The sequence below is a fragment of the Aythya marila genome, assembly GCF_965140915.1.
Source record: "Aythya marila genome assembly, chromosome: 2".
Classification (NCBI taxonomy): Eukaryota; Metazoa; Chordata; class Aves; order Anseriformes; family Anatidae; genus Aythya; species Aythya marila.
This window is the reverse complement of record NC_139043.1, coordinates 56,234,111-56,260,065: the sequence shown is the minus strand read 5'-3', so window position 1 is coordinate 56,260,065 and position 25,955 is coordinate 56,234,111. Positions and strand designations below refer to the sequence as shown.

The window sequence follows — 25,955 nt, the reverse complement described above, 5'->3', positions numbered from 1 at the left end:
TGCCATAATAGCAACATATGTATAGAATATTAAATACTGAGCAGCAGTTGTGGCAGGAAAAGCAGCTAATACCACATAGTATAAGGGCAGAGTTAATTCCTTAGTTAATATGAATGCATCATGGCATTAATATCTTTCTGTACTTAATTAAAACTGTCTTAAGCTCTTCAAAGTAAACACTAACCATGGCAAATATGTACTCAGCAGACTAATCTCATCCAATGTGCATTTTGAAGATTTACACTGAGACTCAGAGCAGTGTCATGTTATGCTCTAATATTGTGTTAGTATAAATCTACTTTAGGAAGTCACTTTCAGTAAAAGAATAGTCGATTTGTATAGAGAAAGCAGCTTCAAGCTGATCTTGAATCCTGTCTAAATATAAAAAGATAGTATTGGCATAGTTATGATCTGTTTACTGCAGAGGGAGAAAAATGGTTGTATGTCCTTCATTCTTGCTTGGAAGTACGAGGTCAATAAGAATTGAAAACCAACATTTTTTCAATAACTTTTCGATATTTTTTTCATGTTAATTCCTTTGAATGACTAAAGATTTCTTAAATTTCTTCTTTTTTCAACTCCCACTGCTTTTTTTTCCTCCCAAGAGTGTTTTCTTTAAGAATCTAAATTTTACAGTGACAGAAATTAAAACAAAATCTCATTTAATATATAAACTGTACTGTAATAGGGGAGAGAATGAGAAATGGAAACGGATAGGATCAAGAGTCTAAGTCTAGCAAAAAACAGGTCACTATTTTCCCTAGATCTTTTAAAGATCTTTTACTCTTTGCTGTTGCTGTTTCCCTGTTATTCCATATAATGTTCATTTGCAATATGTGCATACAGTTGAGAAGAAAATAAAATTGCTGTGTACTAAGAAATGTCTAACATGGCAGCCAATTACTGGTAACATTCTCTAGCCTTAGTTTACTTGGTCAGATCAAATGAGACCAATCATTCTGGCAGTTTTGTTGAAAGTGGGTCTGATAACTCATTTGTACTTGCTTTCTTGGCCTACAAACATTGGTAGGAAAATTAGGGTAAGATATGTAGGAATGGCAAATTAACTGGTGAATAATTTTGCTATTACTTGACATTGCATTTTGATTGGAAAATGTATTTCCTGTTTTCCCTACAATTCCTTTTCTTGTGTTCCTTCTTTCTGTATACCTACATGTAATTAGAAGAGCTGCAGTATTCCGCTGTTGTCTACAGGGTGTATATTACACCCCCTTTTCATTTTGGAGAGTTAGCCAGCATCATTTTACTTCATAAAATGGTTTTGAATATTTAAGCATAGATGCAAAGAGACTTCTTGCCGTAATTTTCTGAAAGAAATTTCAATAGGGTCAATATAGGTGTTCACAGGAATGGTTACCTTCGCTCTCCACACTCTAGGTATTCTTTATTTTGGTAATATTGACCAGGATATCAAGAGTTCATTAAGACTTTCTAGATCCTTTTTGTAGTGACCATGCATACATGTATACACATATTTACATGTAGGGATTATTTCAAAAGAAAGGAAGTTAGTTAATGTCCTAGTTGCTGTCACAAATAAATAAATATATATATTTTTAAATCACATTTAAATTATTTAGAGGAAAAACTGTTCCAAGACATTTACCTACTTTCTCGGGTTGTAAAGTCAACTTTTGTTTAGAAAATCTTGAAATTCAGAAAATTAGTCTCTCATGTTGTTAAAAGAACTATGCAAAGTGCTAGCAGAAAATATTTGAGTCCTTTTGCATTTGTGTCTAGAAGCCTTCTGTTCCCACTGAATTTGAATGCAGGGGAGATTTTGACACCAGTCAAAGAGAATATCAAGTTTTTAGTCATAATTCAATTGCCTATTTGTTCCTACTTTGCTGGAAATAAATATGTTCACAAATATTTCTCCCTTCTGTTTTTAATTTATTGTTTGATATTTAATTATCTGCTAATATTTGTCCCCACAGGGACTATAGCATCTGAATAAAAGTGAATAACTAATAGAAGTTTTCTGCTTAGAAATCTACTTCCTTCTTGTTTTGTTTCTTTATGAGCTCATTGCTTAGAAGGTTGCTTTCTGCAGCAGCACATACTGTTTAAAAGTGTTGTATTTTTATTTCCTATTTAAATGTATTTAACTTTGTCTTACTACTTGGTGAGAAGGGAGTCTTTTTTCATTTATTTTTCTCCATAGTGTCAATAATATTTGAAGAATCAAACTCTTGTGCAGCAAACATATAAAACCTATTCATTAATCTGCTGTAAACATGTTGTTTTTCTAGCTGCAAATAAATGTCTTGCTTTCTAGTGTTTGATTTTCCTCCGGAATTTACAATTTGTAAATATGGCAAATTGAAGCCTCTTGTCTTTCAGATGAGTTTCATATCTATAACAAAATTTGCTAAAACATTTATTTACTTATTTATTTATTTACTTACTTATTTACTACATTGCTTTTTAACATTTGCTTCATTAGGATACTCTAATCCAAATTGAAGCAAGATGCTGATCCAAGGAGGAAATATTACTGTTTTTTCCTGACAATTTAACATAAAAGCAAAGAGCTGAGCTGGATTTTTCACTGCAGCTTGTGAGTGCTGATCAGAGAAAAAACACCTTTAGCTAGATATAAATTATGTCCAGCTAAAAATGCATGTTTTTAAAGGGAAATTTGGAAGGCAAGGAGATGAGAGAACAGTGCTGGTTTTCTAATCTGGCTGTCTGCTTCCTTTTGTGTGTTTAAATTTTCTGTTCCGACCTTTTTATTTCATTCATTCTGAATACCAAAAGTAAGTTCAGAAATAGTTCTGCTCAGCTCTTGCTTGCTTTATAAAAACTTTATGGCTCAGTGGCTCTAAACTTGCTAAGGTACATATGCATTAACATATCCCTCTTCTCCAGCTTGTTAAGGCTAAGAAACAAGCTCAGACATGAACATTTAGGTGAAATTGTTAGTAAAAGTTAGTAGCAAGTATGACTCTCCCCTGTAAATGTGACTAAAACTGTTACTTCACTAGACTCATGAGGATCAAGGTGTTTATATCAGTTTTGACCACACTCTTCAAATAGCATCCTGTTCTGTTCCATCTACTAACAAAAATAGTGCTATGAACTCCTTCACTGCAGTCCTACTCATACATGGTTTAGTTTAAGGGACATTGTAAGGTAAACTCATATTACTTCCCTGCCCCCTTCCCTCATGAAGTTTTTATTTAATGTTTTGTCATTTGTAGAGATCCCAGGTAGCAACCTGGAAAACAGGGCATCCTGGCCATCCCCCTGCCCTGAGGCAGAAGGTACTTATCTGTAGACAGATGTTTCTTAGAGATGTAATTGAAGACCCTGAGTGATGGCTTCTCCAGAGCTTCCCAGGTTCTCTGCACTACTGTAATGGATCACTGCATACATTTAAGAGTTTTCTTCCAGATCTCATTTGAATTCTCCTTACCCCAGTTGAAGCTAGTGACTAAGTAGCTACCATGGACATAAAACATCTACTCCCTTCCTCTTTAAAGCTGTCTCTTAAAATTTAAGAAAAGTATTGTCTATATCTCTGAAGAGGACATGTATATAAACAAGCTTCATTCACTTAGTCACTCTGCACAGAGCACGTTTTCTGCATCTCATATAATTCTCAGCACTCAACCCTGAACTGTTCTCTTGATGCAGCAAGACCTCTTGATTGTGTATAAGACTGATATAAAGTCCTGATTTTTAACATTTACTAGTACTTATAGAAAGAAATACAAAAGATATACTGTCATACAGCCATACATAGAAAAACATTTTTTTTTTCAAGATTTGTTGTTGACAAGTAGTTTGGTTGTTATCACCTTGCTTTTGAGGAACTTTAAATTTATTTGAATACTCGTCATGTTACTTTTTTTATAGAAATTGAGGGTAAATTTACTAGGTCATAATTCTATTCTTCTTTTTTATAAGATCTTTTCAAGATCTCTGCTAACAACTTCTGAAAGGGAACTGCTAACACCTCCAGAATCAGTCAGAATATCAAGGAAATTAAAAATCTTTTGCGTTTCTCTCTAAGACTGTCTTTACCTACTCCATAAGTTTATACAGAGATTACATTTTTCTTTTTAACTAGATGATACTTTGTTTCTTTAAATAAGAACTTTACAGAAAGCAGGTATTAAACAGTTGAACTGAACTTCTAGAATCCTAATATCCAGTAGGATTTCCTTGCTCTAAATTAGGATCTATAGAAAGCCATAGAAGAGCTACTAATCGAGCATCTAGAATAATTTTATTGCATGCAGTCTATTTCTGTGGATTGGAGCAGTTACTAATGTGTATCCAACTGTTGGTTGTCTCCTTCAGGAATTAGGGTTGCTCACATATATAATGAGCAGAATTATTATTGTTGTTATCATTATTGTTATTATTAGTTTGTTTGGGGGTCAGTTCTTTTCTGAATAGGAAAACCTAAGTGATTGTCTAGACATTTTTCCTTTGCTAGAAATAAAAATCCATTGGGGAGGAAGATGATGGTAAAATCTTTACCTACAATTGATCAGTCTTCTTGGATCAGTCATAGTTTTACTGTTTGTACAGTTTCTTTCTTATTGGTTCATTCCAATACAGCCGTTTGTTCAGCATTATCTATCACCATACTAGAGCAGTATCTTTGGTACATCAAGCTTTAAGAAGAGGCTTATCTCAAAAGGTTTAAGGTGGTCTAATCAGAAAGGAAAAAAAAAAAAATCACATTATTTTTTATACAGCAGCAATGTAAAAATCATAATAAGGCATTAATAAAATATTGATTCAGTGTTCTAAGAACTAAATAATTAATGACCTTACAATATGTTTTCCAAGGGACAATAATCACTGAATGATGTGAAGATAAGAGGGAAACAGGCATATTTCCAGAGCAATTACATAGAAGGGGCAGTAGGTCTTCGTGGTGATCTCACAAAACATTGCAGAAATCAGACACCATTGTTGACAAAACTTGCAAATGAAATAAAACAATCTGTATTATATGATTTATTAAATCATGTCTCTTTACAGAAAAAGAAAAAAAAAGTCTATTTGTCACCAAATGAACCATGATGATATATGTGCAGCATCCTATATTGCACATATTATAGCATCCTAATGCCTATACCTATATTATTGTGTTTCTATAAGATGCAGTATTATCCAAAAGTCATTGGTGTATCATGCTCTGTTGTCAGTTCAGCCTTAGCTCCCTGTGGATAAAGGTAAAAACTGCTGGAGTTCCCTGATATTGTAAACTGAACATGCAGGTGTATAGGTATAGTATAAATGTATAATATTTTAACTTGAGGTATAAGACATAACCAGTGGCTAAAAGGGAAAAAAAATAAATAAATTCAGGTGAGAAAAAGGTTTTATTATTATTATTATTATTATTATTATGGCTATGATTTGCTTCTATAACAAACTACTGAAAGATTGAAAGCTTTTCAGTAAGTCAAACATCAAAATGTGCTGTATCCAAAACCAAATTACTGGGAATAGAAGCTGGACAAAAGGTTAGGCATGTATATTAATTAGATCAATTTTTTGGCCTTAGGTCTTATTACTTAAATATTTTATTAGCTTGTTGAAGTGATTAGTAGTAAAGCATCTAAAATATCTGATGTTTTATGATGCTCCTACTTAAATTGTCTACTAGTTAGGAACAACAGCAACAACAACAACAAAAAAAATGATTAAGGATAGAACGAAACATTGAAGAAATTTATGTATATCTCTGAAAGGTATATTTTACATAAATATAATATTAAAATAGTAAAAATGTAGTTCTATCCTGAAACATCCAGGAGAGGCTACAGTGAAATTCAACTGCATTTGCATGAGAAGTGGTAGACTGACCATTCTACAATTCTTTACAAGGCAGTGGTAGATGATACCTTTGTAAGGTATTATAAAATTAAAATTATAAATACATATAATTATATATTTATATAAATAGATTATAAGTACAACAAAATAGATAAAATAATAGGTACATTGTAGATTAATATTCTATTGCTATACCATCCAAGCAGAACAGACTTGTTCTTGGCTTAAAGTCTTATAAAGTCTTCAGACCCCAATGTTCTCTAGTGTCTTCTGGAACGTTACATACTTAATAAGTTCTAAGAACTAGGAATGGTTAGTTGTAGAGTTTCTAGGTGTTCCTATTCAGAAATGTATTTCAGACATTTCTGTCTTAATACCCAAATTTTTGTTTGTTTGTTTTTGATTGTTTTAGATGTTATGTTCCATATTTTACTGATTACACCGAAAATACAAGAATGGACATTATTTCATGTTTTATTATATACATTACTGAACTTCATAATTTGGCTTATCATGTGTATTATATTGTGTACTATATAATACACATCTGTACTGCAAACACTGTCACGTAATGGATGATGTTTCTGTAACAGGGACTATCTCAGATGATTATTCAAAATAACCATAGAACTAAATTCAAAGTGTCAGCAAAGATCTTCTGCTTAATTTTAAAAGGCGGTGGTAACCTTTTTATATTTGAAAGAATTACTGTTTCCCAAAGCTAAGCATATGGAAATGTCTGTTTGAGTAGTGGTACTAATATAAGGAAACACTTTTTTTAATTACTTCCAATTTCATTGATGGGATTCTTCTTGCAGGAAATAATTTACAATGAAACATTTTGACTCATTTAATGAAGTAACTGCATCAGTCGACACAGGAAGAACAACTAATGTTATTTGCCTGGACTTCTTTAGGGCCTCCAACACAGTCTCACGTGACATACTGGTCTCCAAACTGGAGAGAGATGGATTTGAATGGTAGACTATTTGGTGGATAAGGCATTGGCTGAATGGCTTCAGCCAGAGAGTGCTGGTCAATGGTTCATGGAGGCCTTCAGAGGTCTGTCACGTGATCAGTATTGTATATCTTTATCAACAACATAGACAATGGCATTGAGTGCACCTTCAGCAAGACTGCAGATGACACCAAGCTGAGTGGTGCAACTGAAGGAAGGGATGCCATCCAAAGGGACCTGGACAAGGTTGAGTGGGGAGTGGGCCTACGTGAACCTAATAAGGTTCAATAAGTCCAGGTGCAAGGTACTGCACCTGAGTTGGGGGTCAGGACAATATGAGCACAGACTGGGAGAACTCATTGAGAGCAGCCCTTCAGACTTGGGGGTTTTGGTAGATGAAAGACTCAACATGAGCAAGCAGTGCATGCTTGCAGAACAGAAGGCCAACTGCATCCTGTGCTGCATCACCAGAGCACTGACCAGCAGGTCAAAGGAGGTGATTGTCCCCGTCTAATCTGCCTTTGTGAGGCCCTACTTGGAGTGCTGTGTCCAGGTCTGGGGACCCCAGCACAAGAAGGATGTGGGGCTGTTAGTGGGTGCAGAGTGTAGCCCTCTACAAAGATGAACAGAGGGCAGGAGCACTTCTCCTATGAAGAAAAGCTGAGAGATTTGAGGATTTTCAGCCTGGAGAAGAGAAGGCTAGGTGATAACCTCATTGCGGCTTCTCAGTACTTAAAGGGGGCTTATAATAAGATGAAGAACAACTTTTTTGTTTGTTTGTTTATTTTGTTTTTTCCTCTGGCAGACAATGACAGGGGGGAATAATTTTAAACTAAAATCATCCCTGCCCATGGGAGGGTGATGGAACTCGATGACATTTAAGGTCCCTTCCAACCCAAGCCATTCTATGATTTCTTAATGATCGGCGCTACACAATACATTTTTGAGGCAACTATACTAAATGACAAGAACTCCTTTGCAGGGAATGTCTTAAGTGAAGGTAAGGCAGTCAGCAGCACCATCTCACTGCACATAGCAATGTTTATTTCAACAAGACATTTCAATGTCAAGGATCAAAACGAATAGCATAGAGGAAGAAGAATTTCTCCCCTTCCCCCCCCTTTTTTTTTTCATTCACTCTGGAAACGTATCACTAGATTCCTTGTATACCTGTAGCAATGTTACTTCAAAAACACACTGTTGTATACTGTATTTCTTTGTGGCTGTGCTGCTTTGACTAATCAATCATACAGGCTGAACACTAACTAAAATCATGTTACTTAGGCCAGATAAATTCCAACAAAAACTTCACTTGGCAAACTCTGAGCTGCTTCCATTATCAAGTGCTACAAAGCTGTTGGCAAGTAGGAGATAGTCTCTATCACCTTTTTCATGTGTGTCCATCACATGACCATACATACCTATGTGATAATCTATCAGGGATGAGTCAAGTCACAGGACTGGATTTACATGAGCAATTACACCCTATGAAAGGAGAAAAAAGGTGAGTTTGTCCCACAAGAACTACTATAAGAGTCCATAGGGCTTGTCCTGATGGGAAGGTTAGTGCAAATGTGTTAATACACTTTACTGAAGAGTCCTGCCTCTGAAACCGTTATGTGTGTTTTACTATGTGGACGTGTGTGGAATATGATTGTACGCAGAATATATATATAGATGCTAATTGGCCTTTATGAAAAGGCAAAACTGAACAATAGGAAATTATTCCTGCAGAAATAAAAGACCTATAAATGCATTTCTAGAGGGAATTATTTTATTTATTTTTGTCAAGTCTGTAAATATGTCCATATTTATTTCAGATAGTGAAGGGTATGTCTAGCTTGGGATACAAGTAGCAGCAAGGATGAATTAAAAATATCAACTGTGCTTAATTTATTTTCTTATGTCAATAGCTTATGATAGATGTATAGAGATTAAAATGAAATGTCTATAAAAGTATAGCAGTCAAAAAAAAAAAAAAAAAAAAAAAAAAGCAATACCTTCCATCCAATGACCTTTACAATTTAAAGAATGAAGAGATAAATTATGCACAAACATTTTGTTATCTCCAAGAGCAAAGTGCTAGTAACCGAACTCTGGATGGCATGGCCTGAATACAAATGAGCACCCTAATTGAGCTTATTTGATCTTTCTTAAACAATCATCTAAGTCAATAATACAGTGTTACTGAAAGAAGTAGTCCTTTCATTAGGGGCGGCATAACATGACAAAGAGTACCCCACAGTGACATCTATCCTGTCATTGATTATGCACTACTAATCATTGAACTGGCATTAAAATCAAAGGTCTCCTACTGTCAGCTTCCTTTTTTTTTTTTTTTTTTCCCCAGACTCTTTTAGGTTCATTTCTCCAGCAAAATCAAAATCTTACCAAAAGTAAACACAATCTTCAATCTTGTGTTCACCCTAGGTTTTTATTTTATTTTATTAATGTCCTGGTTTCAGTTAGAACAGAATTAATTTTCTTCCTGGTAGCTGGTGGAATGCTGTGTTTTGGCTTAGGATGAGAAGAGTGCTGATAACACCCCGATGTTTTAATTGTTGCAGAGCAGTGCTTATACCAAGCCAAGGACACCTCAGCCTTTTGCTCTGTCCTGCCAGCAGGCAGGCTGGGGGTGCAGTAAGAGCTGGGAGGGGACAGACCCAGGACAGGTGACCCAAACTAGCCAAAGGGGTATTCCATACCATCTGACGTCATGCTAAACAATATATAGGGGTGGCTAGCCAGGGGAGGGGGCCGGACTGCTCGGGGTTAAGCTGGGCATCGGTCAGCGGGTGGTGAGCAATTGCATTGTGCATCACTTGTTTGTACATATTATTATTAGTAGTACTATTATCATCATTGTATTATTATTATTATTATTATTATTATTATTATTATTATTATTATTATTATTATTATCATCCTGTCTTACTAAACTGTCTTTATCTCAACTCACGGGCTTCACTTTCCATTTCTCTCCCCCGTCCCAGAGAGGGAGGGGGGAGGGTGAGCGAACGGCTGCGTGGTGTTTAGCTGCCGGCCGGGTTAAACCACGACAATTAATTTATTTTTATGGTGGTGGTGGTGTTTTGTTTTTGTTTTTTTTTCCTCTAAGGGAAGAATGAAAAAATGAGTCACAGAGGACAAATGTTAGTGACATTACCTGATGTCACTGTGGATGATATGACAACATAAGTCATAAGGTAGTGTAAGAATCAGTGTAGAATAAAACTGAGTGTCTTTCTCTAATACGATCAGGAAGGGTAAAGGAAAAAAAAGAACTACACTATTTTTAGTATAATATAATTTTAAGATCCTTCTTTCCTTCTAGAAACCATTTTATTAGAAATTCTAACCAAGAAATTCTAACCAAGAAACTGACTTCTCTTGTGTGGAAAATACAGGTAATATTCTGACTGAAAACTATTATCAAAATGATGTTATTTACAATGTCATATTCCTTATAGCCATTCAGAAGGCAAGATAAATTATAGAATGTGTTGCTTGATAAACCATATGACACCACGATGTTCTGGATTGAACTCACTGACTGTTGCTTTCTGTTGTGTAACATCTCCATTTATAATGCACTGTTGTGACCTGAATGCTCTTCTCCACGCCATCAAGTGGGAGTTAGTAACTTGCAGGTGCTTGAAGTGACTTCTCTGAATTAAAGAAGGGAAAGAAAGGGACATTTTTTTATGACACCCTTTGATTGCATAGGTAGCTTCAGGGTGTTGTTTATGCTTACTTGCTTCCTCTGACCTTTGGGAAGAAAGAAAATGTCTGAAGAAAATACTGTATTTTATGAAGTTCAGTGTTGTTTGTCAGATATCTTATGTGGCATTAATGAACTGCCCAATCAGAGTTATGTAATTTTTTTTTTTTTTTTGCTTAGTTATGTATCAGTCACAGTAAATAAGCTTAATGTTCCTCCTTCTTGCCTCCACCATAAACCTGTAGCAGTGCTGCACTCTGCTGAGCAGCTGCTGTGTCTCATGGCTGTGCTTCACTGGGGACTGTGTATAAATAACATGCATGATCATTTAGTATGGACTGGGATTTTGGATGAATAAAGACTTAAAAATGCAGGTTTGTTATCAACAGGCAACACATTTTAAAAGGTAATGGTGTGCCAAATCAGAACATAGTTTTAATTTTAATAAACTCTACCAAAATGTTCTGACGTTAATTCAAAGTTGAAATGAAGCTCTGTTGCTTTTGCAACTTTTCATAACAAGCAAGCTCAGTGTTTCTGAAGTACATCTTATTTTGGAGTACAACTGAAATTAAGCCACATGCTTTTCTTCCTCTTCACCTCCAATAGATGTAACTATCCTCTGAAAAGTAGTTGCAGAAATGGAACAACGGCACTAAAGTTAAGTGTGCAGGTTTTTTTCTATGCTAATTTGAGTGAAATTGGAAAGAACAAACAAACAAACAAACAAACAAAAACTTTTGATTGCCAGAGTTTTGAACATCAAGCTGGATTTATTTATTTATTTATTTGGGGCTCAAAAATCCAGCTAAGAATATATTTTGTAATCAGAAGCAAGTGCTCAACTTGTCAAGTTGCCTACTTGGTTTTAACATTTTAGCTATCCCACTGCCTTTTCTTTTACGTGCTTGAACTTGGTTTATAAGAATCTTATTAAATCTGGGTTCTGGTTAATGTTACTACTACTACTACATAAGTTAGATGTTATTTCTAGTCATGTTTTATCACTGTGGTTTGCAATGCTAGCAGAAGTTATCAAAACATCCAGAAGATACTATCCCTTATTAAAAAGACACAAGTTTTATATGTTTTGGAATATAGTTATACTTACAAGCAAACTATATTTTAATCAAAATCAGCTTTTCAAACTGCTTTGTTTATAGTGCATTTCAGTTCAGCCTTGTCTTCTGCCCTTATTTGAAAGTTTGTTTACAGTACAAAAGCAGAATTAGCTCATTCTTCCGTGGATTCAATGATTAAAATACTGCATATTATCACTAACTTTGATAGCTCAAGGTGAATGAATTAAAATTGGCTGTTTTGCATGGGGAGTTTCTGGTTTTTAAAGTGGTTGAGTTCTGTTTGTTGCAAATGGTAGGCTGCATGTGTTAGCTCAATAAATATGGGCTGGGACATCAGGATTTTTGATAAGAACCCCGAGGGTTTTATTTCAGAGGTCTTTTCCATGCTTGTCTTTGCAACAGTTTATAAATAAAAATCTCTTCAGGCCTCATGAAAATACCTCATTTTGATAATGCAAAATCTTATATTAAAGAGGTCCTCCTGTTCAACCTCCACCTTCTTTTTTTTTCCTTCCCTTTTCAGACTTATTTAAGAAGCTTTTGAAACATTTGATATTTAGCTTCCTCAGACAAACTAACATAAAATTTGTCCATTTTTGCCATTATGTCTGAATTCTATTATGAAATAGTGTATTGCAATGACATGAAATTTCATTGCCAGTGCAAGGATGAAATTTCTTGCTGAGAGTTTAAGATAGTTATGTCCAATAGAACAACCTTAGGGCTTAACTCTGTCATAACTAAGAACAAAATATTCATCTGGAATCCTGAACAAAAAGTCTACTATCTGTTTCACAATTGTAACTTGCTTGCAAGTATGCCCTTAAGGTCCCCTCTCCGTGTCCTGTCATTAAGAATTGCAATTTTTTATAACTCTGTTTCTGTTTGTTTGTAGTTCTCTATCATAAATGAGACCAGCAGATTTTTTTTTACTTCCAAGGATGTCTCGTACAATATGTACAAAACTGCCTAGGATAGTAGTCTTGGAAGTTTAACTTGTGTTACCAAACCCTTATCCATAAACATTTTCTCTACTGCTAATTTATTCCTCACTTATTCAGTGCTTGTCTCTTTTGCACTGCTTGCAAGGGCATGTGATGCCAAGTTGTGATGAAAGCTAGTAAAATCCTCATGGTTCTGAAATGTTGCAGTCATTTCACAGGGCTTAGTAAATATCAGCTATATTAATTTATTAATGGTATTATTCTGAGTATATATGCTTATTTGTTGTTGTTTTATTTCTTGCTTACACTTGTTCTGTCTTCCATTTTCCCTCATTTAGAAGTCATTTTCCACAGGCGAATATAACAAACTATTATAAAGACTGATCAGAACTGAAAAGCAGAAGGAAAGTAAGCTAATTGCTATGTAATTACAACTGAAAGCTGTAATATTGGCACTAGACTCGATTCTGCTCTCATTACACTTCTTTGATAAACTGCTGCCTCTCCCTGAAGTCAATTATGATGCTTTGGTACTACTGCCAGAACTGATGCTCTTTGTGTCTCTAAGTTCAACATAGCTACAGGGAGACAGTGTTTTCTGAATGTGCAGCACATCCATTCATAAACTTAGTCTGACATCAATCAACCTGGATTTTCTACAACTAGAAAATATCTCCAAGTATTTTCCCTGAATGGTTAATTACTCAGCAGAAGGTGCATTTTGTGAGGTACCTGTTCAGAATAAACATTCTATAAAATGACAACATAAAAGTTAGGCTTTTTCTTATACTCTTTTAATGTAACTTGAAATCTCAATGCAAAAATCTGTGTCTCAGCCAGTGTACAGATGAACATTGATTAGAAGAGACCTTTAAAAATTGTGTAGTGTGTGTCTCAAACCCCCACCCCACTCCCCACCCCCTCCACACACCACACAGACACACACACACTTGTACAGGGACATCTTTCTCTAGATCAGTTTGCTCAAAGCTCCCTCCAACCTGACCGTGAATACTTTAATGATGGAGCAGTCACAACTTCCTTGCATTTATATGTATACTGAAATTATTTTATGAAAAACGGTTGACGGCTTAACCTTTTCCCTAAAAAAAAGTGCACAGAGACATCTGAAGAGAATGCTGAAATCACTCCGTTGCACCAAATTTAGAGGATGTCCACCAAAAAAATATTTCTAGATTTATATAGAGATAGCACAAATCTACGAATCAGAGATTTTGATGACAAAAAATATTGTTCCTAGTATTTTTGAAATTTGGTTCTCAGGCCTTTTGGCTAACTTCAATCATAGAATACCTTTTCATTAGGATAATGGAATTCAATAAAATGGCATTCCATCATTCTTCATAAGAAAGCAGAATGGAACTTTTTGGTTAATTGTGATCACTTAGCTATTCATTTTATTTTCCTCTGATCTTGTTCATTTATGAGACAAAACTAATTCTTTACACATTCAGCCTACTGTCCTAATAAACTGCATTGAATATAGAAGTTAACTTTGTAAATGAAATTAAGAATGGCTTAGTTAAATTAATGCCAAGAAAGAAATGAACAGAAGTGAGAAAATTTACTTCTTTTAGAAAATGTATTAATAAATACACATTCTTTTTTTTAATTGTTATTTATTTTTATTTTTACTTTTATTTAAGGATAATTTATTGAGAAAAATCAGAGGCCCATGACACATTGGTTTGACGTTTTATTTATTTATTTTATTTTTTACTTGAATCTTGTTTATACTGAATATTTGTTTTAAACATCATCTGACTTCATTTTCTGGGGAACAAAAGATCTTAATTATACTCACTTGATCAGATGTATCTTCAGTAATCTGTTATGGGCTAGGAATGGGATGGAGAAAAAAAAGTTTGAAAGGCTCTGTTGCATATGGAGTATGATCTTAGAGATAATAGAGTAGCAGAGTTTCCTTATCCTTCATCTGCATTTAAATGAAAAAAAAAAATGTTTTTAACTTCAAGCTTTTTGGTGAGCTTTACTCAGAGTCATTCTAGATAAGTAGTACTGAAGTAATTTACTCATCCTTCCATGGACAAAGTTTCAGTGTATTGTGCAGGTTATTTGAGGTTTGATGAAAACATCCAAATTTTGTTAGAGACCTAAATATGAGACTGTCTTATTACAAAGTAGCATAATTGCTGTGTTTAAGGTGATTGGCAATATACTGTATTTAAAGTTCCCAGCACACTATTGAATACACAGATTCAAAAATACTTCATAGTGCTTTGATGAAAGTGTATTATTGTTGATGATGCATATATCCTAATGAGGCAATTTAAACTGCCTGCTTGAAATGTGGAAGAAAACATGAATTCAGGATATTATCCACACTCACCTTCACAGCTATTTGGGTGCAAATGTTATCCCAAAGACAAAGCACTACCTGAAGAAGCAATTTAAATACTGAGAATTCATTCCACAAATAAATTCAGTGTTCAGTAGATGCATTTGAATAGATTTATAAAAGCATTTAATGTTTTTACACTGCATTTAGTCAGTATTAATGTCATGAGCCTGTGTGGTGTCTTTAGCAACCAATGCAAAGTCAGCTCTCTGACATATGAATGTTAGGTGCTGTGCTGTGCTGACCTTGGCTGGCTGTTGGACTCCCACCCAGCTGCTCACTTGCTGAGGCAGTCTCAACAAGGCAGGGGAGAAAATAAGATGGAAAAGGTCACAGGTCAAGATAAAGACAGGGAGATCGCTCACTAATTACTATTACAGGCAAAACAGTCTCACCTTGGGGAAAATTAATTTGATTTATTCCCAAATAGGGTTGGATGGCAGGAAACAAACATAAAAACCAGAATACTTTCACCCCACCCCACCTGCTCACCCCACTGGACTCCTACCTCCCCCAAGTTCCCAAGCAGTGCAGGGGGCTGGGGAGCGGGGGCTGCGGTCACCCCCAGCAGCTCCTCTGTGCCGCCCCTTCCTCCTCACACTGACTTGTGGAAAATGGACTCCACAATCTGTAAGATTGTAAAGTAGGTATGTTCATTCAGTGCTGGACAGCACGGGGGGTAGTCCCGCCAAAGTCGTGTGCACCTGACGCGAAAACTTGCCATGGTTATATGCAGTAAAGAGTTACATATGCATGAAGTTTCACACTGCGCCTATACATACCCACAACCTGTCCCCGCTTCATATTAAAATTAGTTCCAAGGAGTCATTTCCATAAACTCCTCCCATCTATGCTTGCGCAGTGTATTCTGGTGGTGGTCTTCGGGGGTTGTGGGGATGAAGATTGATGACTCTTCCTCATCACTGCTAGTTGACCTCTTGTCTCTGCACAGACTCAGTTGCTCCTTGGCTCTTGTCCATTCACAGGACCAGTTTCTTAAGATAGGCTCACACTCTTATTAGGAGACTGACCTTGGTAAAGGGGCCCAAGGCTTCTTGCTTTAATTAATTTGAGCATCCTAGTTTCATGTTGTCTATCACTCTATCTCTACTTGATAAGATTCCCCTAACTTCCCCTCTCACTTCCCCCTTTTCTAAAAGTTAGTAAATTCTTTTCTAAAACATTAGTGATTTACTGTATTCTCCTAACTCCCTCTCTCAACACCTTTCCCCTGCTCCAGCCTGGGCACTCCAGGGGCTGCTAGGCGCCTGGAGCACCTCCTGCCCTGGCTGCTCACAGGGCTGCTTCTCACACTCATTTCCTCACTGCCGGGCAGTGTTTGGCACTTGCTGAGCTCTGCTCTCCCCAAGGAGCCCACCCGTGGCTGAAGGGCTCAGCCGGGCCCTGTGGTGGAGCTGCTGGAGCCAGCATGGAGCAGCCCCAGCCTCGCCTCACAGAGCGGCCCAGCAGGCCCCTGCTGCTACCTGGGCATCAGCACTTAATACAGTTAGAAAGTCTTACAGATGGCTCTTCATTGCTGTATGTATGTATGCATACATATTTACATATGTATTTATGTATACATTTATATTTACAACAATCATCCTTCACTTGAAACATAATGGGAACTCATGATCCAGAAAAGGTAGTAAAGTGTAATTTGTGGAAGTTAGTGTTCAGATATCTGTTTAAAATTGGAGAGAATGGGCTGTAATTATAAATCACCTTTATTTTTCAGATATGCTAATTTAACTTTGCTGTTTTCCTTGGCTGACATGTTACACATGTAGTAATAATAAGGTTTTACCAAGCATAATTACTAAGTACTCTTGGCCTTAAAAATGTCTCAGAAGTACATGTGCATGATAATGAGGATACCGTAATAGGCAATGCTATAGTCAACACCATTTGCATTTGATAATTAGAAAGAAAAAAAAAAAAAAGACAACACATTTTTGATTCAAAAAGACATGTTAACTGCAGAATAAGCTGGACAACTAATGCTGTTGTAAAACACATTGGGTAGGATTTCCATAGCACATTAAAGTAAAGCAGGTGTGATCATTTAAGTTGGAGAGAGAAATGCAGTGGCATGTCCTATGTAAAAATCTGTTTTGCAAACCTATATGCATAACTTTCTCCCATCCAGCTTTCAATACAAAGAATTACATTAATATTCTGTTTAATGAGCATTTCTGAATGGTTCTTTTCTGAATCAGGATATTCTCTGATTCTATGAATACTTGGGCCATTGTAAATACATTTGTTGTTTTTAAATAAATAACCTGGATTTGTTATAATTAGCCTCCAAATATAACCTGGATTTGTTATAATTAGCCTCCAAGGCAAAAGAAAAGGATCAGTGGTGCACTAGCCCTATGCTTGGTTAAGCCCTTTTAAAATAATTTTTGATCACCATTAAGATCAGAATTGGATAACTGAGTTTCCTACTTCAAGTTTTCTTCTGCTTTCTTTTTAAAACAAAGAATCTTTGTCACAGTAATGGACTGAACGTGGATAAAGCATAAAGTATTCCACTGGGAGCAGCAAAACTAACTTGCTTAAGGATGCTTTGTTGGTTCCTTCCAACATGAGATTAATTTTGCATGGGGCAATGCAAAGAGTGAAGGTAGTAATACTATTTGCCTCACCATCCTTCCATTGGTTCAATTCAGTCTCAACCTGTATTGCATTATCATTAAGATCTGAATTAGCAACACTGATCATGCCAGACAGTGGATGTCCTGTGATTTTACATCCTATAGCCTGGTCAATAATGGTCTTTCAGTTAAATAGCTCATTTTGAAATGTTGACATAATTTGTTTTATACAGGAAAATACAAACACATGTTTTTGCTTTGGGAGAAAAAAGACACCACAATGTTTACTTAGTCACAATATATTTTATGTATTACAGGTACCTGTTTTCTCGTATATCTCCTGTGAAGTTCTTTGCGCAGAAAGTCATCATATTTCTCAGAGTTAGTAGAAATACTTCAAGGGAAGAAATCCAAACAGAAGGTCTAAACTAAGATGAGGCTGTAGCATCCTCTGAAACCAAATATTGGTGTCTTCTGTGATTGTTCTGTTTATTCTTATGTTTTATTTTACTCCATGACTTCCTCTGGTGTTCTGTGGAATATCAATGGCCATTGTGTCTTTTGAATTATATGTATGCCTCCCTACAAGCAAAAACAAAAACGCCTTCCCTACAGAATGATTGCTTGTCAACTTTTTCCCTAATGTCCTCTTCAAAAAATCTTATGAGTTAGACCTCTTTAACTTTTTTTTTTTTTTTCTTTCTTTCTTAAAAATGAAAGAATGGTACCAATAAGAAACAGAACATGTGGTAACTTGATGTGTAAAATTCTGTCTTTAGTTGGATTCTAGCTGAATCCCACAAGTCATTTTCCAGAAGGACAGGCATGAGACAATTAAGAAGTAAATAATATAATTCCTTCTTCTGAAAAAAGTTTGCATTATAATAAAATTTTGATTATTTTTTTTTTTCTGATCAAGTGCACAAGCACTGGCCTTTAATCAGTTGCATGGTGTAGGCTAGTGTTAATGTATCAGTACTTTTTGCCTGAAGCTATTAGGAGGATGTGAGAGTATGAAAGTAATGCTTATACTGACATTATAATGATATGTTATTGGATGCATGCTTATTGCATAACTAACCATATCTTCATTATGTAAATGATACTAGAAAATTAAAACAAAGTTTAAAAATCAATGACTGTTTTTAGTAAGAAAATAATATATATACATTATTCTTTAACATGGGCCTTTAAAGCCATTTGACTGTATTGAATTATCAGGACAAAATATAAATAAATCGTATTCTATATTCCAGTTTCTTTAGTATAATGAGATATAATTTGGATGCTCATCTTAGTGGCATCATTCTCGCGTGTGTACTGGGTCTGGCTGGAATGTTAACTTTCCCGGCAGCAGCCCATACAGTGCCGTACTCTGTACTTGTAGCTGGAACAGCAGTGTTATCACACCAGTGTTGTGTCTACTGCTGAGCAGAAGTGGCACAGCATTGGGCCTTTCTCTAACCCTCCTAGGGGGTGGGCAAAAAAAGTGAGGAGAGAAACATCACTAGGGCAGCTGACCTAAACCAATCAAAGGGATATTCCATACCATGTGGTGTCACACTCAGCAATAAAAGGTGGAAACAGGAAGAAGAGGGGAGGGGTGGGCTCTCGTTGAGAAGACGTCGGTCCTCCTCTCGAACACCGGCTGCGTGCGTTGAGGCCTTGCTTCAAGGACGTGGTCAATCATCGCTCATTTGTGGGAAGTAGAGAGTAATTTCTTTCCTCTGCACTTCCATATAGCTTTCATTTATTTTGTTTGTTTGTTTTCCTCCCTTTTTCCCCTTTTCCCTTTTACTTCCCCTTAGTTAAATTGTTTAGTTCATGGTAGTCTTTATTTAATTATTATAATTATTTCCCTTTAATTAAATTATCCTTATCTCAACCCGTGAGTTGTTCTTTGCTTTACTTCTCCCCCTCCTCATCTAAAGGAGGGGGAGTGAGAGAGCGGTTGTGGGGTTTAGCTGCCCAGCACGATAAAACCACCACAGCGTGATGAATAAAAAAGTATTTCATAACAAGTTAGTATTTCAAACCATTACCAAAGCAGGTAAAGTAAATTAAGTGAAATTATATATTAGTTGTATTTTTAATAATGATGACAAAGAAGATAATGACCCTAGCAGAGATTGGGGTCTGCACTTTGTATAAAGTGAAAAACTGAGCTAGCCTTTTCTTTCTCAGCATCTGACTATGCAGTTCCTTGATACTGCTTCTTGTGTTCATGCTGAGAATTTGTGCCATACCTGGCTTTCCTTTCATTGGTATTTTAAGAAAATAAAGAAAATTAGAAAAGTCCTGCAACACTCCAAATCTGTATCTCCTCGCAATAATGAAAATGGTGATAGACTTTTTTTTCTGCTGCTAATATTGTAATGTCTCCAATGAATGTAGAATAAAAAGCTGGACTTTGGGCACACATAAACTAAATTTTGTGTCCACACTGCATTTTATGGGATTATAAACTAGTTGGAATTCAAAAACCTGAGTTCCTTTTTCCGACTGATGGTTCTGAATTTAGCTCTCCTCAGTTAGAAAAAAGAATTGACACGGATATTTTAAAATGTTTGCTATTTTATTCTGATGAGATTAAATCATTCAATTTAAGTATTAACTTTATTCATAAATTTTACTTCTGTCAGAAAACTCGGGGGAGTGGGGGGGGAGGAGGGAAGGATGCTGAAATACAAGTAGTTTGCTTGTTGTGCTGGTTATCCCATGGCTACAGGAGTACTCAAAGTACTTTATGAATATGAGAATATGATATACTTGTTTTCTCTAAAGAGAAAATAAAAGTAAACAACAGTTCACAAACATGTAATTAATAATATCTTTGGGGAAAAAAAAAAAAAGTACCTTTCATTTTTTTCTGAAGTAATATTTATTTTCAGCTGTGCAAATTGAGAAACATTGTCTGCATTTTGCATGCCCTAATAATTTTGTTCTTTGTTGTTGTTGTTTGTTGTTTTGTATTCATGGTATTAAATATTTTGTCTGCCTGGTAGAAGCAGAGTTTTCTTCACAGCCATTATGGGGAATGGGTGTGAATGGGTGTTTGAATGCTTTTTCTAGTATAAAACACATTCAAAGAGGAATCTCAAACTTTTGCTCTGAGTTGAGAATTCTGCCAAGCATGCTAACCAATCTGCAAATGGGTGGATAAAAGCATTTTATCATCTCTTATGAAATTAAATTCTTTCATTTTGTAAAAATGGTATGATGTCTACAATGGTGTAGGTTCTATACAAAATGCTGAAAATATCTTTGTTTTGCACTTGTGGTATAGTGTTTTGTTTGTTACTTGTTTTTGTTCACTTCAAATATAAAAGCTTAATTTTAGAGATGGAAATGTGTTGAAGGGATCATGAAAAATTAAACTGACTGAAAATGATGTCATTCAGGGAACTAGTTATCATGCATTATCTGTGGGTCTTGAAAAACAAACAAACAGGCGCACCGAACAAAAATACAGATGCTGCTTGTTGATGTAAGGTAGACTGAGGGAGAACACAGGCAAGGTAACTGGAAAATGTATTTTAAGCTAATGGGACATGACAAGATAAATCAAGAAGATTTTCAGAGATCTCTTCCCTCTTCCAGCCTTGTGGGTTCTTCTCTAAGCTTTTATTGAAACCTTACTCCAAGGTTGGCTTCTCCAAACTTAACTCAGGTAGATACCTCTGTCAGGGAAAAATCCTACCTACCTGCAAAGATACCTGAGAAGGAACTTTATTGGCTGTAACATCCTTCATAATATTCAGGTATTTACCTGAATGAAAAAGTGAGGAATAATATTTAGGTGTCAGATGGTTAAAAACTCAGAAGAGGCATCTAAGGATTGAATAATTTGCAAAAAAAAAATATTTATGAATTTAACTTTGCTTAGGTTTGAGACTTAAGAAATAAGGACAGTTTAATGAAATTGCAAGTGTACAACCAGACTGATTTGCTTCTGAATATTCCACATACAATTGACCTGATTTTGTAAAATAAATAAATAAATGAAAAATAGGATGGAAAATTTCACCTTATAACTCTTCCAGGTGCATACTACGCAAAACAGGTTATAAATTTATTATTCACAAAAGATGAAATAGCAGGGTGGCATGAACTGCCAAATTCTAAATGCACGTGGACTATGATTTACTATGATTCTTGATCAACATTAGGATAGTTCAGCAGGCTCTACAACAAAAACAGAAATCTGGGTTAGTTTTCCATGTACATTCAAATGGTAGGAAAATCTCCCTGCCTCAAGAGTGGGCTTTTTTTCTTTCCACATTTTTCTAACTAAAAACAAACAAACAAAACAAAAAGAAAAACAAGACAAAACAAGAAACATTGCTAAACATTGCTGAGCTGCATTTCAGAAACAATAAAAATAATATACTTAATAATTTTAAATCATTCAAAATTAAATGCTTATAAATTATAAAGATGTTCATTTAATTTTAAGGACCTCCATTCTTTCCAAATATAAAATCCTATAGAAAATATATATTTCTTTTATATCTTTATAGATTTATTTTTTTGCAATTCCTGAAAAATGAAAGAGTACAAAATTTGGGCACACAATTTTTCTATTTTTCTTTTGTGAAGTGTTGAAATGTATGTTAAATCTGAATTTCAAAAGTCTGCTTTGTACACCTCTGTATGTGTAAAGATTCCAAATTAGTTATTTTAGATATTTAGATATTTTACAAATTAGATATTGCGCTCTATCAGCTTAAATTGTAGGTCACAGTAATTAATAACATTTCCTTTAAATATTTTTTCAATTTCAGAAGTTAGATAGCAGTATGAAGAATATAGATTGCTGTGGAGCATGTTGTATGCCATTTGGTAAGGCAGTGCAGCCGGAAATGTCTGGTTGTAGTCACACTGTACCTGTATGCTATTGTTACGATACTACTATTTTGAATATTTCCCACATGCACTTACAAATATTTGTATAATAAATCCTCAAAACAAGAAAGCTTTCTGATTTATTAGTAACCTGGCCCTGGAATGGAATGGAATGGAATGGAATGGAATGGAATGGAATGGAATGGAATGGAATGGGAGACAAAATATATAGCCATACCATGACCTTTGAGATTAATAAGGCTTTGTCTACTCTTAAATTAGTCAGTAGGTGTCACTAAAAAAAGTTCAGTTAAAAAGATACTTTGGAAAAACATGTATTGTTTGTGTCTCTGGGCATCTGAATACCTTTTTTAGAAATGTGGCTCATCCAGTGCTGCCTGAAGAGTAATTCCAAAAGCTGGAACAAGTAATTCAAAAGCTGGAACAAGTAATTCAAAAGATGGAACAAAGAAACAGGCCTGACTTCCTGTTCTCTGCTGTGAACAAAGTAGACTCCACAGTAAACATTACCTGGGACTTGTTCCCTTTCTTACAGAGATCTACAGAAAGGCATGGGGAGGAGAGGGAAGTACTCTTATTATTTATTGAAGTAAGCCTCAAAATAAGTAGCCTTGAGCAGTAAAGATTGTGTTGTGTGGAGACCACTAAATTCATATAGTTTATGGCTTCACCACAGAGGTGGGAAAATAGCTGCTATATTTTCTTCCTGTTCAGCAGTAGCCACCCTTTTGAGTAACGTGTTATCTGTATTGATGGTATGCAGCTTGAGGTCGAATGTGAAACATCCCAAGCAATCCATATTAGCTCCGCTAATCATTTAGATTACAGCTGATCTCCAGAGATACTTACAGAAACGATCCAGTTATACTTGGACTCATTTGCTCATGAAATTGAGTGTAAACGTGGCTCCCTAGCAGTCTGTCAAGACTGTCCGGTGAAATTTAATTCATATGCAGCATCTGAAGATTTCTGCAATACAGAAAACACACTATACTCACAAGAGCACAGTGAGAAAATAATACACAGAGTCCAACAGAAAAAAAAAATAATAAAAAAAAAAATAAATAAAAAGCAAGAAGGCAAATAAGACTTATGTAAGACTCACATTGAGCAGCCAGCAGGTCGAGGGAGGTGATTGTCCCCTTCTGCTCTGCCACTTGGAGTGCTGTGTCCAGGTCTGGGGCCCTCAGCACAAGAAGAATGTGGAGCTGTTAGAGTGAGTCCAGAGAAGGGCCACAAAGAGGGCTGGAGCACCTCTCCTATGAATAAAGGCTGAGAGAGCTGGGGCTGTGCAGTCTAGAGAAGAGAAGGCATGAGGATGATCTCATTGCAGCTTCACAGTACTTAAAGGGGGCTTATAAAAAAGATGGAGAATTTGTTCAGGCAGACAGGACAAGGGTGAATGATTTTAAACTAACAGAGGGGAGTTTTAGATTACAGGTTTGGAGTAAATTCTTTACTCAGAGGGTTGTGAGGCACTGGAACAGGTTGCCCGAAGAGGTTGTGGATGCACCATCCCTGGAGGTGTTTAAGAGCTGGTTGGATAAGGTCCTGGGCAACCTGTTCTAGTCCTGTTCTAGTGGGTGACATCCCTGCCTATGATCTTTAAGGTCTTTTCCCCTCTTACAACAGTAAAGTAAAGTAAAGTAAAGTAAAATAAAATAAAATAAAATAAAATAAAATAAAATAAAATAAAATAAAATAAAATAAAATAAAATAAAATAAAATATAAAATAAAAAAATTATACAAGGTTATTTAACTACCCCAAATGTACCAAAGGCTATATCTAGCAAGTACACCTGACAGGCATATATTTCCTTTCCCCTTAAATCTGTAGCATAACAGCATCTCATGTTGTGAAAGAGGTTTAAAAGTGCAATATATTTTGTGAAACTTTCATACAAAGACAGAAATATTAGCTTGTGTAAGCAGTCTTTTTACTTTTGTTCTACTGGACCTAGAGCCATGAGTTATTGAAGAGATTTAATATCTTTTTTAACATGCCTATTCCTTATGCTATAAATGAAGCCTCAACTCAATCTGAATTTAGTAATATTTGTAAAAGAAATATTTATAAAAGGTATAAAAGGCAAGTAAACAGTGCTGGGTGTGCGAGGAGTCTACGCTCCACCAACACGCACACAAGAACATCAAACTTTCTAAATATATAGAACATTGCTTTTACATACTAAACCCGAGTATGCATATACGTATGTACAATCAGAAAAGGGAACAAACAATCCTTTAAGTTCCATGACTAAAAAGTCTCCATTTTCAATTCCTTTTCTTGACTACAAACAAGTCTTCATTTTCCATTCCTTTTGAACAATATGTCTCGCTTTAAGTTGAGAAGCAACTCGGTCTTCGGGCCTTATGTATCCCGTTCTTCCCGGGTCGAAGAAAAGCATATCCATCTCCTTTTCAAGGCCAATAGGCCTGGGTCAAAAGGCACGCCCAGGTCAGCAGGGGGCGCAATAGCAAAGGCCTTCAATGGCAGTAGCTGTGGGGGGGGGGGCGACGGCAAAGCAGTCGGATTAGTAAACGAGCCCGCAGCTGCCTCACTATCTGGTAAACCACACGTTTGTGATTGTGGCTCCACATGGCTCTTTAAGGCCTCAGAGATTGCTCGCCAGGTGCCGAGCAATCCCACTGCAACCTTGTCGTTTTCAGTTGCAGAGTCCCACACCTTGACCTCAATTTGGTCCCATATTTCAGGCTCATAAACTGTCCGATTGTTATCAGCATCTCTATTACGGAACTGAGAGTTTATATCTTACCTGTTTCTTACAAAGCTTTCATGATAATAATTTTCTTTATCACTCTTTACATATCATCAAAAACTTTCCAGATATATCAGGGCAGGCTTTTTTGTTTGTTTGTATTATTTTAAAGAACAGTGGTCACCCATGGTTAAGCATCAACATTGCTCAACTGTCCTAACTTTATTGAAGTCTTTATTTTTTCTTTGTGTTTATTTTAATTTTTATTGAAATGTTGGGATATGTCCACATGCATTCTGCATGTATACCAGTGACGAGACTTTATTACCCAAAATAAACATTGCCCCTTAATGTGTATGAATAATTAATGGTATAAAATTAATCTGTCTTCTTGTGTTTCAGAAAAGTGTGATGAAGCTCTGGTCTCAGCATTACCCCACTCTTCCTTCAGCAGTTCATCATTTATGACAAGCAGCTATGTGCCAGGGTATGCCAAGTTAAACAAAAGAGGAGGTAAGGGGCACTATCTATAACTACATGTTCACATATTTTGAAAAAAAGCAATGGGTGATATTTTCAATACAAAAATGCTTTTTATGTATAATATTAGTGCTAATGTTTGTTTCAACAAAATTTTAGTTCTCTGACTCTTTTTTGTAAACAGAATGAATTTATTTTTCATTGTATGTGACAGTAATTGCACACTGTTGCACCACAGGGAGAAAAACATTGCTGATAATGGGTGGGCCAAATTCCTAATGTTGATGGAGTCACACGGTACAGTTGAATAATTGACTTCAGCTAAAAGGGTATATCTGTGTTCATAGGGTAAATGAACATTTCCAAGGTCATGGATGTTG

The 25,955-nt window shown here is 35.7% G+C and overlaps 1 protein-coding gene across 1 annotated transcript in view; it reads left to right on the top strand.

The window, feature by feature from the left end:
• Window positions 1–25,955, top strand: part of CNTNAP2 (contactin associated protein 2) — a gene marked incomplete at both ends in the record, with an annotated part of 1,134,939 nt that overhangs the window by 300,411 nt on the left and 808,573 nt on the right. Inside the window, one exon of the mRNA XM_082753539.1 lies at window positions 25,498–25,608. Coding sequence (XP_082609665.1) covers window positions 25,498–25,608 — 111 coding nt within the window. The remainder of the gene's footprint in view (window positions 1–25,497; window positions 25,609–25,955) is intronic.